Genomic DNA, 16,928 nt, shown 5'->3' on the forward strand with positions numbered 1-16,928 from the left:
CTTGCCGCCGTTTTTTTGACTTTGTTCTTGTTGCCGTCAAGTCGTCGTCAGTCCGTACAACCACATGTCGCACCCCACGCCGACCATGCTGTGGCAGCGACGCGGCACCCCCCAGCTGAGGTTTTTTTCTTTTTTTCTTTCTTCTTTTTTTTTTTTGCTTGCAAAAATACAGAGTCGAGAAAAAGTTTGGCATTGACTAATGACGGGTCAACAGATGCAATCTTCAACCGTGTGCCTTGGGCTGAAGCAGCAGCAGGAGCAGCCACCACGAACCTCGAGCCAGCAAAGTACGGTCACGTGGGGTGCAGCGGCAGACGGAATCGAAATGCTGCCTCAACCACCGTCGGCAAACAAAACAACAGCAATGTCGCGAGCGGGGCACGTACGTCGGGGGCCGACGTTGTCATGATGGCATCACCACGCCTCGCCCCCCGCCTCGCCGTGAATGGATGCCCACGATCTAGGCTTCGGGCTGGACTGGAGCCTGTTTTCTGTGCCCGGCGCCGCGCGACACGGCATCAAACCACCTGGACTCTTGGGAGCGACCATGACGCACTGACCGGTTTCGCTGATGCGCCATGCCGCGTGCGTGCTGCTGCGTGCTGCTGCGAGCCTCAGATGACGATCATTGCGCTGCGAAATGGGGGTGGTCTTGGGGTCCTGGTGTCTTGGACGGGCAGCGAATCAGTGGGCCCACTCCCCGGACGTGGGAATACCATGAGCTCTTGACTGGCCAGAACCGCTCCACCGAACCCACGACCTGATGAAGCCACGCTGGGACTGCGGACTCCGGAGTTATGCAGATTACAAGAGATGCTTAATCATGCAGTCAATGCTTACTTCAATGGCCCCCCGCCCCCCTCCGTCCTTTGCCTGGCCAGGCCAGTTGACCATTCAGGATCGGTGCCGGGCGCTGTCAACTCGCGCCATCCCCTCCCCCAAAGCACCAGACCCAAAGCGAGCGCCAGACCCAAACAACCCAAAACAACTTCCCCCCGGCTTGGCGCGGTGCCTCCGCACTCTCTGTTCTCCTGCACCGACCCAACATTGAGCCTCTCGATACCATCACCGACAACCATGTCCGCCGACCCTCGATGCTAGACTCCTGGTCTGGCAAACTCACCTCCTTTCGAGACCGAGACAGGGTCTTTTTTGCACACGGCACGCGCACATCTCCTTATCGACCGATTCCGGAGTGGCACCCCATCGACAAAACGCGGCGACGAACTCCCATCCTCAACTCTTTCGCTCGTTTGGCCCCGGAATACGGACCAACGCCTGCAGTGTCGCCAGAAACGGCGCGAGAAGGGGAAAGGAGACTTGTTTCCTCTCATGAACCCCCACTTCGGACCTCTGCTCAAAACGAAACGCCAGCTGCGCTTCGGCTGTCGCAACACGCCGGTTGATCAACTGCCCAACACCGGTCGCCGGCTTCTATTTCACCTCGTACTCACCACTCCCTCAGCGTCTCTCGACTTTGCGAGAATCGTAACCCGACAATTAACGGCGGGCTGACTGCCGATATCTCGTTTTCGCCGCTGCCGCTCTCAACTACTACACACCAGAAAATTCATGCCTCGGCGCGACTCTGTTGCCCTGTCGCAAAGATGAAGGTGAGAATTGCTGGGTCATGTCGCTTGCCACTTTGCCAGAGCGTAGCCTCTCACTGACGACGGTCCTACCATTCAGTATTTACCAGTTCACGATTTCGAGGCTGTCACGAGCGCGCTCAACTTCAACACACCAGACTGCAACGTCACGGGCGGATGCGATTTGTACACGACCAAGTCGGCAGGGTCGGACAAGAAGCTTTACAAGAATATCGACAAGGATCTCAACTCCCAGCATGCGGCATTGCTTAAACTTGGCGCAAGCCTGTCGCCGCCGAACCGCGAGCAGATGCTGGCCACATCCCCCAGCATGCAGATGTTCTCGCGCTGCAGCGCTTTCGGGCCCCTTTCGGAACTATCCAGCAGGAGAACGTTTGCGTACCTGATTGCGACGCTCAACGCGAGCCACCCGCACTACGATTTTTCGCACGTCCTGCGCCCCGAAGACTTCAAGCGGGAGAGGAACCTGCGCCGGGTCATGGTCAGCCTGGACTCGATACTCCAAAACGTGCGGCCGGGATTCGAGGCTGCCTCTCTGGAGTCGTCGCTGGGCAGCGAGGTCGACTCGGTGTGGGGTCCGCAATGCTGGTCCCTGATTGACAAGGAAATGCGCCTCAACGAGTGCACCGTCTTCAGCTACCACCCCGATCCAGATCCGTTCGAGGAAGACGAAAGCGCCATCTGGGCGGTACATTATTTCTTCTTCAGCAGAGCTCTGAAGCGGGTCGCCTACCTGTACGTGCGTGTCGTTCCAGTCCTCTCGTCGACCAGCCCGACGCTGCGGCCGATGCGCGTCGGCCAGCCCAAGAGACACTTCATGGACGCCGATGCCGACGGGGCGACGAAACGAGCCAAGTACTGGCTCGGGGAACGCCACGCCGAAATCGCCAGCTCCTTTGACGACGGCGAGGCGCAACTGGACGACGGGCTGTTCTGGAACAGAGGGGAAGACGGCGACCTCGTCTTGTTTTCCGAGGATGACTATCTGGGAGTGGACGACGAGGACGACGATGCTGACGAGGACGAGGACGAGGACGATTCGCACGCGCTGGACAAGGACCGGATAAGCGAAGACGTTGCCGGACGGATGGAGATTTGACACTGACGATTCGCAGGGTGGGCGAGGCGGATGGAGATGTTGTCAGCGTTGGGACGGTGGAGGCAAGAGTCGATTGGCCGGTGCTCGTTATTCTCGATTGTCATGGTTATCGATGTGGTATTGCTCTGGTATTGCTCTGTTATTGCTCTGGCTTTGCTCTGGCTTTGCTCTGGCTCTGCTCTGGCTTTTTCTCTTTTTCTCTCTTGTTGTTTTTTCTTGGTATTCTTCTTTGCACGGGGCTCGGGAGTAGCATGGCGCCGGAATCACGCTTGCCCCCGTCGGCGGCAGCTGGAATCTGTGCGCCTGGGGCGTTGCTTGCTTTTGGATTTTACCGCCGACGGGCTGTTTTGAGTTGGGCACGATGGTTATGGGGCATGGAGATGTGGCCGTGCAGTTTGCCTCGTAGCTCGTACGTGGAGCCGTCTGCTTGTGCTGGTCCGTGTCAGCGGGTAATTTGTGTTGCTGTCCTGCTGCTGTGTCTTGACCCTTTGCTGACCCTTTGCTGTCCTGTTGCTGTCCTGTTGCTGTCCTGTTGCTGTGTCTTTTATATGTTGCTGTCCCTTTGCTATCCTGTTGCTGTGTCTTTTATGTGTTGCTGTCCCTTTACTGTCCTGTTATTATGGCTTTTATGTGTTGCTGTCTCTTTCCTGTCCTGTTATTATGTCTTTTATGTGTTGCTGACCCTTTGCTGTCCTGTTGCTATCCCTGCTGCTGCGTCTTTTGTTGTCCGTCGCTGCTCCCACGTCCCATGCCCTCCATGCCCTCCTATCCTACGCATGTCCTGCGCACACGCCACCATCACCACATACATACATACATACATACATACATACATACATACATACATACATACATACATACATACATACATACATACATACCTACATACCAATCCCCCCGCCAGCCGAACCCGCCCCCCTGCGCGTAGCTTTCCCCCCAAAGGGGTAGATGCACGCCCCCCCGACCCAGAGGTGTTTACTTGAGGAGCACAGGACGGTCTGCGCTGGGGGTTCGCGCCGTGATGCGCTGCGTCGACGGCTGCGACGCGTGCGTCGAAGCTACGCGTGGGATGGGGTGGATCAAAGAGACTGGAGTAAGTAGGGTGAGATGATCAGTCGTATGTGCAACTCTGTACAGAGCGCGGGTACATTAGCAAAAACGACACACAGTACAGCTGCCTAGGACGCTCACGTCTTACAGTAATAAACACGCCATGACGCGGCTGCACGGGACGCTCGTCCAAGACTAAAATGACACAACACGGCGCATAGGACGCTCATGTCTTACGGAGTACACTAAACATGCCGTCACGCGGCTGCGCAGCCGCTCGTAGGCAAAACAAACCATGACACACAGCACAGCTGCATCAACGCTCGTGTATTAAAACTAGATATAGCGCAGCACGGCCGCGTGGTAAAAAGCACCACTGGACCCCCGGCCGGCAGGACGCAGCGCACCCGGCTCAAGCAGCCAGCAGCTTCTTCCTCCGCCCAAACACCCTCGACATGCCGCTGCCGCTGCCGCCCTCGGTCCGGGCCGGGGCCGGATCCGCCGCCGCCGGAAAACGGCCCGCCGGGGGCGGCGCCGAGTCGCGCAAGAAGTCGGCCAGGTCGTCCGTCTGGCTGCGCTTGACGACGGCCTCGCGCGGCTCGTACTTCCTCATGGGCACCTTGGGGCGCGAGGGCGGGGCCATCGGCCGGGCGGCCTGGCTGTGGCCGGCCGGCGCGTGCGCGTCGCTTCCCGCGGGCATGTTGACCTGGATGGGGATGTAGCCCCTCGTGTTGCTGCCGCCGCAGCTGTTGATGGACTTTGCGTCCGCGGCCTTGCCAAAGGGCGGCGACTCCCTGCCGCGGCTGCTGCGCGTGAGCCTGCTGACCAGGCTGGGGGCGCTGGACTTCTTCCTGGGCAGCCCCGACAGGGGATGCGGCGACGCCGGCTCCAGGGGCGGCTCGCAGTTGCGCAGGAACTCGGCCAGGCTTTCCTCTTTCCTGGCGGGCGACTTTGGCGTGCCGAGGGCGCAAGCCTCGTCCCCGTCCGCGTCTTCCTCGTCGCTGAGGTCGATGGCGTACGGATCACGCACCCTCCTCGTCTTGCGCTTGGGCATCGCCATGTCGTCCCCGTCAAAGAGGTGGCTCGGGACAGCCGACGACGTCCTGCTCCTGAGCAGGGCCGACTTGGAATTGACCGACGACTGTATCGACGGCCTGGAACTCTCCGTCACGTTGGTCGACGCCAGGCTGCTGCGCATGTCTGGCAGGGTGGCATCTACGGCTTTGCCGCCAGCGCCAGACAGTTGATCCGAGTCCATGGTGTTGCGGAAAGGAGCGACGTGGCGGGGAATGCGGTGGCTGCTCGCCGCAATCGGCGGCCCTTGCCGAATAAAGTCGATCAGGTCCGAGTTGTCGACGCTGCTGTCCACGGCCGCGCCGCGGGGTTGGTAGCGGGAGCGGCTGAAGCTGCCCGTCGTGGAGGCACGTCGGGGGTCACTTTGGCTGTTGACTGGGCTGGCAGGTGAAGAGAGCCTCGGGACGGCGCGCGACCTGTCGTCGTCTGCAGGCCCGGTGGATTTGATGAATATTGCAATGTCGGAAGTGGATGTCGCTGGCGTGCGAGCGTTCTTGGCAAGCTGGCCGCTTCCGCGTCCAATCGACACTCCCGGGCCAACTGGTGATTGAGGAACTGGTGCATAAGGCTTATCCGAAGCACTGCTCTCTGGACCAGGAGCAGTAGGCGAATGGGGCGAGGGCAGTCTGCCTGCGCTGGACTGAGCGGCCAGAGGTGATGACTTGGGGTCTTCGCTCTTGCGCCTTGTCACGACGGGGCCTTCTATGAATGATTTCGCCTACAGCATGATTAGCCTCCTGGACACTGCCGCGATCGGGGTAGTAGCTCGGGTGCGTGACCACAGGAACCCAAAAAAAAAAAAAAGTCTTCTTTGCTTACATCAATGTCACGCATGTTCTCTGGGGTAAGCGTGTATGTGATTGTCTGGTTGCTCTGGATAAGCTCTTCAAAGTTGCGAGCTACACTCTCCGACCGACTGGAGCCGTCCTCCGATGTGCGCAGCGGTTTGAGCCGAGACGCTGCCGACGAAACAGAAGAAGCAGACGTGTGCAGCTGGCGCACGCTGCTGCTGCCCTGAAGCGGCGGGCTCAGCTCGACTGACTCGCCCGCTTTCGCCGGCTCAATCGACAGCAGTCCTTTCGTGTCGGCCTTGGGGCTGCTTCTGGCGGCGTGACCGGGGTTCTTGCGAGGTAGGTCGGGCACGTTTTGCAGTTGCTGGATTTCCGGCGTTGGCGGAGTGGCGGGCAGAGTCGCGGCTCTGGCGTTACCCGCTGATTGTTCGAAAATGCCCGCCTGAGTCTTGGCGTTCGTGGTCAGGGACGGTCCCGTTTTGGTTTTGCGGGTTTGTGTTGAAGTCGCGCCAGCTGTCGGCACCGCTGCGGCATCTGGCGACTTGTCAAGCTGGGAGGGAACATTGCTCAGCTGTCGCTGTGCTTGCTCCTCGTCGAGCTCCGAGATGGATGGTGTCTGCGGAGCCGACGAGTTTCTCTTCTCAGAAGCGGTTCCGACGCCTTGAGTTCCAACGGCTGTCTGAGCCATCGGCTCGCTCGTGACTTGCTTGGGCTTGTCCTCTGCAGCCGCGACTCTCGCGAGGGCCTTGGCGACGGCCAAGCCGGACAAGCCTACACTGCGAGTGCGGTCCAGAGTCCCGAGGGAGCCTGGCCGAGAGTGTGCAGGGCTACGCCCGGGACTTCTAGGTCCTTGCACGTCAATGATGCGTGCAGAGTGCACGCTTGAAGATCGCTTCATCGAGCCGACTCTGCCCATGTTATCGGAATCACTCGATTGAAAACTCCCGGGTACCGATATTCGTGAGGACGTCATTATCTCGGCTTTTTCGTAAGCAATCTCCTGAGCATCCTCGTAGTCGGATTCGGCGCTTTCACTATCCGAGGCTTCGTTCAGGATAACAGCAGCGCTCGACTGGCTCTGGGCCATGCGGACGGTTCCAGATGCTGACATTTTGGCCTTGGTCCGCCCCGTGACGCCTCGCCCTTTTCCTGCTTCCTCATCTGGTCCCGTGTCAGATGCAGCGGACCGCGATTGCTTGCGATTTACCAAATGAAACAGAGGGACGGCAGGTGTCGGCAGCGACATGGATCGCTTCCGGGAAGCGATCGAAGGAGTATGCGGCTGAGATCCGGAAGGAGTTGGCAGGCCATTGGCAATTATAGACGAGACAAGCACCAGACTCTTGGGCCGCTCGGGCGTGCGTTGCTTGTGCTCCCGCTCATAATCAGCTTCGTCGTCGCTGTATCGTGCCAAGCCAGGAACCTCGATTTCTTCCACGTCATTGTCTCGAATGGGCAAAGGAATATATGCTGCTTGGACGTCCTTGACGACGGGTGGTTGCTTAGGCGGCGTTCTGCCTCGACCGTTATTGTCACCGGCTGCAGGTTTGGGCAGAGGTGGAGCGTCGGATCCCGGGGCCGTCCGCTCCTGTGTCGGTGGGCTTGGAGACGCCTTTGGGAACTGTCGTCCGGCTAGGTCGGTGATGGGAGTCCTCAATCTCTTCTTCCATCCCCGCCACAGGCGCCCCAGAGTGCGGTCGAGCGCAACGCGTTCCACGTCAGCGTCTCTGACGACAATACAGTCTGCCGGATCAGATGCGCCGCGAGAGCCATCCTTGAGCTCCTTCTCAATCTTGGATCTGACTCGTTGGTAAGCGGCTTGGCCAGCCACGGTCAGTGTCAGCTCGCCCATGTATTCGAGGACCGACGTGAGAAAGATGGCGACGGCGGGGGATATGACGTCGGACATTTGCTCATGGGCCCCGACTTCGAGATTGTCGGCCTGCATGTACTGGTCTTCGTCCTCCTCTTCCATGTCGCCCAGCGACGAATACACCATGCAGCGGAGTCGCGTTCTTTTCCAAACCAGTTCCAGGTCCCAATTTCTTGCGGGGTTCGACGCGTCGGGTTGCGTATAGTCGTCTTCATTTGCACCTCCGAGGTATTCTTTCAGTTCGTCGTCGGCAGTGCCGATGGCATCCTTGGCAAGCTTCGGTTTAAGCACCTCAACGACGGCTGGGCGAAGCGCAGGCAAGGCTGTAGATTTTGAGAGTTGGAGGAAGTTGAGCAAGAGTTGATCTATGAAGCCATTGACCAGCTGCAAGGCAGGGTCCGACACGATAGCGGGTTCGGTCGGCGGTTCGATGCCGTTTTGGTCATACCAGGCGTCTGCATGGCTGTCGAGACCATTGGTGATGATCTGGGAAGCAGCGCTTGCGGCGATGAAAGAGGGCTCGGGAGACACGGACACGGGTGGCAAGACGAGGCCGAATCCGATAGTCGACGGTCGATCGCTAGAAACACTGTGCGTCCTTGACCTCCCTTGTCTGGGGGAGACAGTGGAGAGGGAAGCAATGCTGCTGTTTCTATCCATGGTTGGGCCTCAAGCAGACGCTGCTCCTATGGAGGACCAACCCAGTCTTGTGTGTTTCGGGGGAGAAGTGTCCAAGGTCGCTGGGTGCGATCAGAAGAGGCTTCTTCAGCGGAGATGGGACACGGGGCGGCTATCAGCTCCTTTATGGTGCCTCGGAAGCCCACGGCAAAGGCGCGTAGGGTCCGTGTCAACCTGCGGCAAGTCGGGTGCTTAGCGGAAGTAACTGTCTACAGAGGGCAATTAGTTGCGTACATGATGGAAATGCGAGCACGATTGAAATGGACGGGTGACGAGCAGCATCCGGCAGACTGTGTGCAGTCCAAGTCATGATTGATGGATGCAATGTAGCCACGGTGAGTGCGACGTGTGAGAGCACCAAGGGGCCAAGGCTGTAGAATGTCATGAGAGTGGCTTCGCTCGCCAGACTATGTATGGCCTGCCATTCCATCCATCCCATGCAAGGTGCCTTTGTGTCGCTCCGTCTACATGCTGCTCCGATAACCCCGAGGGCAATAATGACAGATGACAGGCACACAACATCTCGACCAATTCAACCCGGTAAGGGCGGCAGATGCCAAGGAGGGGGCGAGGGCGATGCAGGCAGGGCATTGGTTAACGAACCTTTGGGGGGGGCGTTGTTGCTATTCGGACAGGCTGTCGCAGCACATCTCGGGTTTCCAGGCACAGAGGACGGACGAGCGTTCTCTGGTTGTCGGAAAAACGGCGACGATGGAAGGAAGCGCGGTAGTCGGAGGCGGCAGACGGGTTCAAACTCGACACAACCGGTATATGGTCGTACTGCGAGTCAAGGGCGACCGAGGTTCCAAGTTCAATTCAGGGTTCGACACGGCACAGCGTCCATCAAACAACGGGCAAGAGGAGACAAACGAGGGTTTCGGGATAGCAACACCCTAGGGAGCCAAAGAGGAAGAGGAAGAAAGGGACCAGAACTCGCCCGAGGCCAAGCCTCCTTTCAAAGCCCCCAGAGCCCCCATGCCAGACCAGACGATGGGTCGGGGCCCAGGACGCAGGAGATTGGTGCAAGTTTGTTGGATGTGGTGGGTTGGCGTGGTTGGCCACTTTCGGACAAGGTCGCCCAGCGTTAGCCTCCCCACCCATGCGGTGGACGAAACGCACGGACCATGACCATGACCATGACCACGACCATGACCATGCATGGCGGTCATGGCCTCTTCAACCTCCCACACAACGGCTATATTTCAACAGATTGACGGTTTCGGAGTTCTCATTACGCCGTGCACGGCACAAGTACACGACCCCGCAAAGGTTAGTACAAGCTCGTACGTGGTCTGTACGGTAGATGGATCTAATGGAGTGTTTCAGCTGCTTGTGTTATACCATAACACTTTAGGCTGCGTACACCCAGTCTATCTGCGACAACGGCTAAGCGCTCCGCCGTGTCGGATGGCAGCCCTCCCACACTGTACACTCTCACTGTACGGAGTACCTGGAACGCGGGTTCTGCTCTCGACTGTATAGTATATAGTATAGCCCGTCAAGCCAGGGGCGTTGTCGCAAGGTTTTCCACCCCTCAACGCTTGCATCATCAGGATGCACCCACCAAAGTACCGACTATGGAGTACTCCATACGGTTTCTAGAAGAACGCAGTTATATCAGTCGACGGCAACAGAGTTTGAAGTTTAGGAAATCGCAACCACGGAGCTGAGGCACCAAAGTGACAGCTCGCTGCGTGGCTCAAGCCGGCCGCAAAGCCGTCCCAGCCCATCGCCAAAGTCCACAGAACGACTGGTTTTTATGCCGTCTGTCGCAGTAGACGTTTTCGTCTAGTGCCGCCTAGCTAAGTGCCTAGCCAAGTGCCTAGCCACGTGCCAAGGTTCTCCATCTCTTCCTCCTTAGGAGCAGAGGTTAACATGGCGTGCTGGTCGCAAACCCTAGTCTAATTTTTTTTTCCCCTCTACGCCACCGGGGGGCGCACTTCTATGAAAGTCTGGACTGACTGGTACGACATTGTCCATTATCTGTCCTTTTGCGGCTGTAGTCGCATCCACATACCCGCCCCGTCAATCCCGGGCAACATTGGCGGTCACATGGTCGAGTGGCCGGGTCGTGCAGGATTCTCATAGTCATTGCCCCTATTGCGATAATGAATTTTCGCAAAAAAAAAAAAAAAAAAAAACGGGCTTATCGTGATGCCCGAGTCCAGTACCGAAACCGAGGTTAAGGGGACGGCTGCGTCCCCTGGTTTGCATTGGATTTTGCATTTCATCATATTCTTGTTCTCTCCACACCAAAAACGTCTGGTGCCGAGTATTCCGTACAGGGTACGGATGCCCTGACGTGTTACGTCTGCGGGTACTGTATCCTGGACGAACTTGCTGCAATCCGGGAGGGTACAACGAGGCAAAGGGGAAAGGGAAAGGGAAAGGGAAGTCTCTGGTTGGCATGACAGTAAACCGAATCAACGGCGACAGACAACCATCTCCGTGCGAGAAGGCGGCAATACGAATTCATTGACTTTGGCTGCCATTGGACAAGTTTGCCCTAGGTCAGCTGGACCCTCGGGTCGCTTACGTAAGGTAATGAATGATATGTAAAGGCTACGGAGTATGGAGTACTGGAGGCTTGCCGGGCGGGATTTGCACTGTACAGAGCACCCCGAGCTTTCCGTCTCCCCCACAAGCCTGTGATGGCATTGACCGCCACCAACTTGATTCCGATTAGGTGCCTACCTGTTTTATTCGGCAGTGTGAATATCCATGCCAGAGCACTTCCTTCGTATCTGGCCGTCCTGCGATTGCTCCGAATCTACAACGCTCAAAGCTCTGCGGAGTCTGCGGAAAGCCGCTACGTCATGGAGTGGACAAGAAGGCACGAGCAGGGACTCCCTGGCGATCACCAGAATCAGGGGGGCTGGGGTGCGCGGACACGCTATGTGCCTTCCAGTTACAAAGCAAGCACCAGCCAGGCCATCACTGCCGGCTGGCTGATGTCTGGTCCTCTTGTCAAAAAGAGAGCACTGGAATCAAACAGCCGCCCGCAAGCGTCTGGTGGGTGGGTTTCGGGTTTCCAAGCTCCGATGGCTGAAAATGGCCGGCCATTGACCAGACGCTTGCCAAGGCTCCAGGCTGCGCTGCACTGCACCGCACTGCACTGCACTGCACGACAGCCGGCACCGACGAAGCCGACGCAGCAGCCACTTGCACGACGGGCGCGACAGAAAACGGCCATGCCTGGAAAACGCCCGCCTTGCCAAAACCCGCCGCCTTCAAATGACAAGCAGTTCTGCTCCCGAGAGGAGAGCAAGAGCCCAAAAGGCTTTGTCGGCCAAGCAGACACGGACCGAGCTTGCCTGCATTGCATGTCCACCATGACGAGGCGACAAGACACAGTCAGCAGTCCGCACATCTCGTCCCTTCTGCCCTTCCCACCCGACGCGCGATGCAGACTCCCATCCGTGCCCCCCCCCCAGGGAAACAAACAGGGCTGACCGACGGTGGTGCATGATGGATCACGGATGGATGGCCGCTTGGACACTGCATAGCGAGCAAAGTGCCCTCCCTCCTTTGTTCGAATGCCCGCGATCGGGGATGCCGTCAGGACATGGCACGGGCTGCTTAGCTGCATGTGCATTGCTGCATTGTCAGCGTCAGGGCTTTGCTCCTGCGTCTGACCTGCGCTGCGGCGTTTCAAGGGGGCCGTGTTTGACGCACGCTCTGCGCCGGCGGGGCACCTGGTGTCAGCGTTTTACGGAGTCGAGCACCGCCTACATGCATGTAGCGACATAGTTTAGCGGCGATCAGACGCAGCTGGACTACGGCTGGGGGTCAACTTTGCATGGTAAATACGCCGGTTCCTTGCTCGAAAACCAACTGACACGCTTCCACACGAATATGCGGGTAAAAAAAAAAAAAAAAAAAAAAAAAAAAAACGCAGCCTTGTTCCAGCTGGCTCCCGACCCGACCCGACCGCGTTTGGATCTGCAAAAGGCCCGTCCAGCGCTGACATGGTGTGCAAGCAGTCGGTCTGGTCTGGCGACTTGCGCCACCGGCATTTGGCTGGCACCTACAGTACCTAGGTAGGTACCTACACTACAGTAGGTACATACCCCGTATTGAACTTTGAAGGCACCTAACTGGGGACCTCGGCAAAGCCGCGCTCTTCCGCCACTGGAGCGATTGACCAGAACAACCAGCAGAACAACCACCAGACGACTGCCAGGCCCCGACGGCCAAAAGAAACCGTCAATGAACCGAACCTCGATTGATGATGTGGCCTGCCTTCTCCGCACGTACGCAAACTGCGTCGTAGCAAGGAAGTTGAGTGCAGCAGTCCGGATGCCCCAGCCCGCACCCAGGGCTCGGCTGCCTGCTGCTGCTGCCCCCCCACACCACGTCCGTTTTTGACTTCCCGTGCGGAAACATCATGCATCGATGAATATGCGCTCTTGGCAAACGGCAACGGCGCGGCCGCCCGCTCAGTGGCGTGCTGTGATTGCGACCGATCATTCCAAGCATCACGGTGCGCCGTCGTCGCTCCGGCTCTGCATCCCGTTACAGAGTACAACATCATGCTTCGTATCCGGACGGCAACTTGACAGCCAAGCCAGCCAGCCCGTGACGCAGCCACCGCCCGTGCGGCCTGCATCCACCTAGCCAACAGCCCCCCCCCCAGCCGGCAGCTCAAAATCTTGCCTCCTGCCAGCTTTATATATATTGAGCCTGCCTACATACAGCCGCCTTTTTACCCGCCCACGGCGACGAGACAATCCTCTCTCCGCGCAATCCCTCGATCCGATCCAGCCGGCTTGTTTCGCCCGGTCCACTTGAGCCGGACGCGTCGAGTGGCGCCGTCTGGGATGGGGAGTGCGCGGGATTTCTGCTGGCGTTCGGCTTAACCTCTGTTCTGGCATTGAGACGGCAAGGCAAAGGGATATATATATATGTGCCTATGTGGCTTTCCATGGCTGGCAGCCTGCCAACCTGGCTTGCCAGCGTCGGAATGGCCACCTGCCTTGTAGACGACGGACTGCTGTCCTGCAGAAATGGCAGCATTGTAGACTGGGCAGTGTTCGGTGTGTCTTGCGTGACCGTTACTTGGGATTGCGCCGTACTTGGCCACCAATGAACCTTGTCCGGATCAAACATCTGATAGAGCGAGTGCAGAACCCGTCAGTGCCAGCTCTCATTGCAGATGGACGGGCGAATGGCGCATAAACCGTTCTCCATCTGTCTGCTCCCATTCCCCATCGCCATCTTCCACGTAAACTTGCCTCACGACGAATTCACTAGGTGGAGCACAGAAAAGGTCTAGTGCTAAAAACAAATATTGCATTACAAACTATAGGATGCAATCATGCTATTCGTAGGGTATCATTGTCACCACGAGTTATCCTTACCAGACTCGCACAAGCAAGTATCCCCTTCATTCGTTTTTGCTCTTCGCCTCAGCCTCGGCCTTCTTTTCCACATCATGTTCAACACCACGCTGCTGAGCCTTGCCATCAGCACGCATCTGGTCGTAGTGAGCCTGTCCATCCTTATCTCCTGTCAAACTAGAAATGGCCCCGCCGACCGTTCCTTGAATGCGAGAAGCCGCCCCTGAACCCAAATCGCTGAGCTGTCCCTTGGCTTCTTGTTGTTGACCTTCGAGGTTTTGTTGACGACCGGCCGACTTCAGATTCTAATCACTCTCATTAGCCTCACATCATATAAGCCGACAAGACGGGCCTTGGAGCCAAGTCATGAATTGCTTACCTCGCTGCCAATCAAACCGCCAACGGTTTCCTTAGCAGAGCCAACGGTCTGATTCCACGATCCAGCGGCACGGTCAGGGTGATCTTTGCTGGCACCTCCGTCCGAGGAGATGGTGGCACCCGGAACTTTAATGGCTGCCTTGGAAGCATCGTGCTCAACCTTGGCCGCATCTTGCTTTGCATCGCCCTTGGCCTGGTCTCCAGTGCTGCCAGTCAGGCTGCCGATAGCACTTTGAATGGCACCAGTAGCGGAGTCGACGTACGATTGGAGAGTGGAAGGGGCTTGCTTGTTGTCAGACATGATGGATATAGTTGATGAGTTTCTTGTAGTCACAGGTTGGAGAATGTCCAGCAAAAAGGAGCAAGAAAGTGTGTGGTGATGGTGAAGAGGGAGAAAGAATTGAAGAAATCCAAGGAAACGGACAGTATTAATACTAGTTGGCGCGTTTGCTAGCAAGGCAAGAGCTTGCACAGGGGCAGCAAGGCAGGCAGACCCCTGCCAAGGAAACTAGACGAGACCGTAAAGCAAGTTCGCAGGAAAGAGGGAGGACCAGATCGATCCGGACCTTATCGGTGATGTCATTGTCCCTGTCGCAAACGATGGGTCCTGCATCTTGCAACCCCTCATCAGCGCAGAGGCCAGAGGGAAATCGAGAGCTTGTTTCGGATGTCTTTACATGTAGGCTCTGTTTTTTGCAAGATACCCGAGATCAGGTTTTTTTTTCCCCCGAAAATTCACAAGGAACTATAATGCAAGAACTTGCCTGGACGAGCATTTTGCTGATCGTGATACACAGAGCAAGCTTGCAACGCAAAATGATGTGGGGCTCGCGGTGGATGGCAGCTGCCAGGAGAAACAGGGAAGGTTCGCGGGGTAATTCATGACGTCATCACACCTGTCAGTTTCTCCCTGGACCACTGACGTGCAGTGTCCGCTCAATCGCGTGTCGTCGACTCATAGTCCCGGGAATCTGCGCTTGCGTTCTGTCCAGAAAGCCGATCCGGAAGGGCACGTGGGGGGCTGACTGAGACGCCAGCAAGGGCTTTGACCTCAAATCACTCACGATACCTGCCCACTACGCCACCTTGCTTCGAAGGTTTTTCTTTTGCTTCGGATCCTCCGATTCTGTACACCCCTGCTCTAAACGCAGAACAGAGCCTTGCCGGTGTGCAAGCATGCCTCTGGTTATGTTGAAGAGCTATGACCAGAGTGCGTCTACTTCACCAGCTGCCTGACTTTGAGAATCCATAGAGTACGTCGATGTATGTATGAATGAGTGCAAGGAAGGCCGAATCTTGTGGACGGTTTTCAGCTGTTTCAACGCCGACTCTGGTAAACTCCAATTATCAGGCGTACGAGCCTGCTAGGAATAACCCCTTGGTTCGCAAGTCTTGTTCTCGTCTAAACAATTATGCACCGAGTTATCCATAACGTTACTACAACCCAATTACCACAGTCAGGATGAGAGATCTTTTCCTTCCGTCTAAATTACTGCTTTCTTAAGCCGCCTGTCATTCAAACTTGCACATAATTGCCTAAAGAGATTTCTTGTCAGTTGGACTAGTTTCAATGACGCACAACATGGTGATTGATCTTTACCTGGAAATTGACCCTCCTTGCCATTAAGTCGTCCAGTCCACCACTCGTTTTCATTCTGTGTCCTGGATACAATCTCAATCACGTCGCCGGCTCGGAAGCTCAAATCCCCGTCGGCTTGCGCCGAATAGTCGTAAAGCGCTGTAACTGTCTCTGCTGCTGGCGCTGCTGGCGCTGCTGTCAAGCGCTTGGGCTTGGGCTTTGGCGGCGGAGGCTTCGCCTTGGCGGCGGCAATGGTCGACAGAGCAGTGTTGTTTCCAGGGGAATATGGTGGCGGCGCGGCTTGGCCGGCGTCGCTGGAAGTGCGACCGTACGCGCCAGCCTTGGGACTCGTACTGCTGCTTGTTGCCGACGGTCCGGCAGTAAGTAAGCCGGGTTGCTTGCCGCCTTCGAGGGCTGGTCGAGCGCCGTATCGGATCGGCCGAGGCCTTCCAGTGGTCTTGAAGCGGCAGATCGACAAGGCCTCTGCTCGTTCTTGGATATCCCCCCGCTTTTGGATGAAAGCCTCCTCGATGTCGAGGGTCAGGTCAAAGTATCCAATGTCGCATCGCTGCATTCGTTCGTGAAGCGTGTAAAAAACATTGAGTTGCATATAATAGAATGATTGAAAAAGAGGCTGAATGAATTCCTGTTCCAGGGCAAAGAGCTTGGGCAAATCGTCTTTTAAAAGGTTGTTGAAATACTCAAAGTCCTGCGTTGCCTGCTCCACATCTCCCTCTGCTTTCCACAATGCCTTTTCGTCCTTGGCCGAGCGCTCCTTTTTGTCTTGCAGCTTCTTTAGGGCAGCGCGGTGTCGGTCATAGTCGAGCTTCTTGTGTTCTCGTTTGACAGCCGTTTTCCGAATCACCTTGATCACGTCCATCAGCTCCGTAGCTGGGCGGATAACCCTAGACTCAATCATTTCCAGTTCCGGTGCGAGCGTCTCTTGCAACTCCTTGACGATGGACTCGTACTCCTCGCAGGCAGCTATTCCTTCGGGGTTTCCCTCGGGTTTGATGCTATTGGGGTCAGACATGCGTCCTGAAATCGGCTTGTAGATTTCCGTCATGGCCTTGCTGAACTCGATCTGGTGATTGAGCATGCCGTTGATGGCTTCAAAGTATTTTTTGGACTCATCGTGGAGTTTCTTCGTCTCGGTCTCTAATTCTTGGAAACGGCGCTCGGCGTCGATGTACACCGCATCCTTGGTGTGCTCTCCAATGTTGAACTTGTGCTTGAATTGTTGAGGCGCCTGGGTGTTGTAGAGGCAGTGTTAGTTTCCGGCGATGTGCGCGCATGTCCAGCGCAGGCGCAAAGACTTGACGCTCTTGGACTTTGCTTCCAGGAAGGACGCAAACAGAGAAGTGAGGGGGGGCAACATCAACCAGCAAGGCTTCCCGTGTCAGAACGTACCCGGGTTAGACTCTTTGAAAAGCCTTTGAGACTCATAATGATGCAAT

General features: G+C 56.8%; 5 protein-coding genes across 5 annotated transcripts; 2 read left to right on the forward strand and 3 right to left on the reverse strand.

Annotated features, from left to right (window-relative positions):
• Positions 1 to 1,607: 1,607 nt before the first annotated feature.
• On the forward strand, positions 1,608 to 2,709 carry UV8b_04541 (uncharacterized protein; the record flags this gene model as incomplete). The annotated part of the gene is made up of 2 exons (XM_043142039.1): positions 1,608 to 1,613; positions 1,690 to 2,709. The coding sequence occupies 2 exons, from the start codon at positions 1,608 to 1,610 to the stop codon at positions 2,707 to 2,709; spliced, it is 1,026 nt and encodes a 341-aa protein (XP_042997973.1).
• Positions 2,710 to 4,171: 1,462 nt separating this feature from the next.
• Positions 4,172 to 8,157, reverse strand: UV8b_04542 (uncharacterized protein; the record flags this gene model as incomplete). The annotated part of the gene is made up of 2 exons (XM_043142040.1): positions 4,172 to 5,551; positions 5,653 to 8,157. The coding sequence occupies 2 exons, from the start codon at positions 8,155 to 8,157 to the stop codon at positions 4,172 to 4,174; spliced, it is 3,885 nt and encodes a 1,294-aa protein (XP_042997974.1).
• A 2,669-nt stretch (positions 8,158 to 10,826) lies between these two features.
• Positions 10,827 to 11,627, forward strand: UV8b_04543 (uncharacterized protein; the record flags this gene model as incomplete). Its single annotated transcript, XM_043142041.1, has 1 exon — positions 10,827 to 11,627. The coding sequence occupies one exon, from the start codon at positions 10,827 to 10,829 to the stop codon at positions 11,625 to 11,627; it is 801 nt and encodes a 266-aa protein (XP_042997975.1).
• Positions 11,628 to 13,561: 1,934 nt separating this feature from the next.
• Positions 13,562 to 14,193, reverse strand: UV8b_04544 (uncharacterized protein; the record flags this gene model as incomplete). Its single annotated transcript, XM_043142042.1, has 2 exons — positions 13,562 to 13,819; positions 13,894 to 14,193. The coding sequence occupies 2 exons, from the start codon at positions 14,191 to 14,193 to the stop codon at positions 13,562 to 13,564; spliced, it is 558 nt and encodes a 185-aa protein (XP_042997976.1).
• A 1,215-nt stretch (positions 14,194 to 15,408) lies between these two features.
• UV8b_04545 (uncharacterized protein) lies at positions 15,409 to 16,917 on the reverse strand (the record flags this gene model as incomplete). The annotated part of the gene is made up of 3 exons (XM_043142043.1): positions 15,409 to 15,428; positions 15,493 to 16,720; positions 16,882 to 16,917. 3 exons carry the CDS (start codon positions 16,915 to 16,917, stop codon positions 15,409 to 15,411), a joined length of 1,284 nt encoding a protein of 427 aa, XP_042997977.1.
• Positions 16,918 to 16,928: the final 11 nt, after the last annotated feature.

Source organism: Ustilaginoidea virens, chromosome 4 (genome assembly GCF_000687475.1).
Source record: "Ustilaginoidea virens chromosome 4, complete sequence".
NCBI lineage: Eukaryota > Fungi > Ascomycota > Sordariomycetes > Hypocreales > Clavicipitaceae > Ustilaginoidea > Ustilaginoidea virens.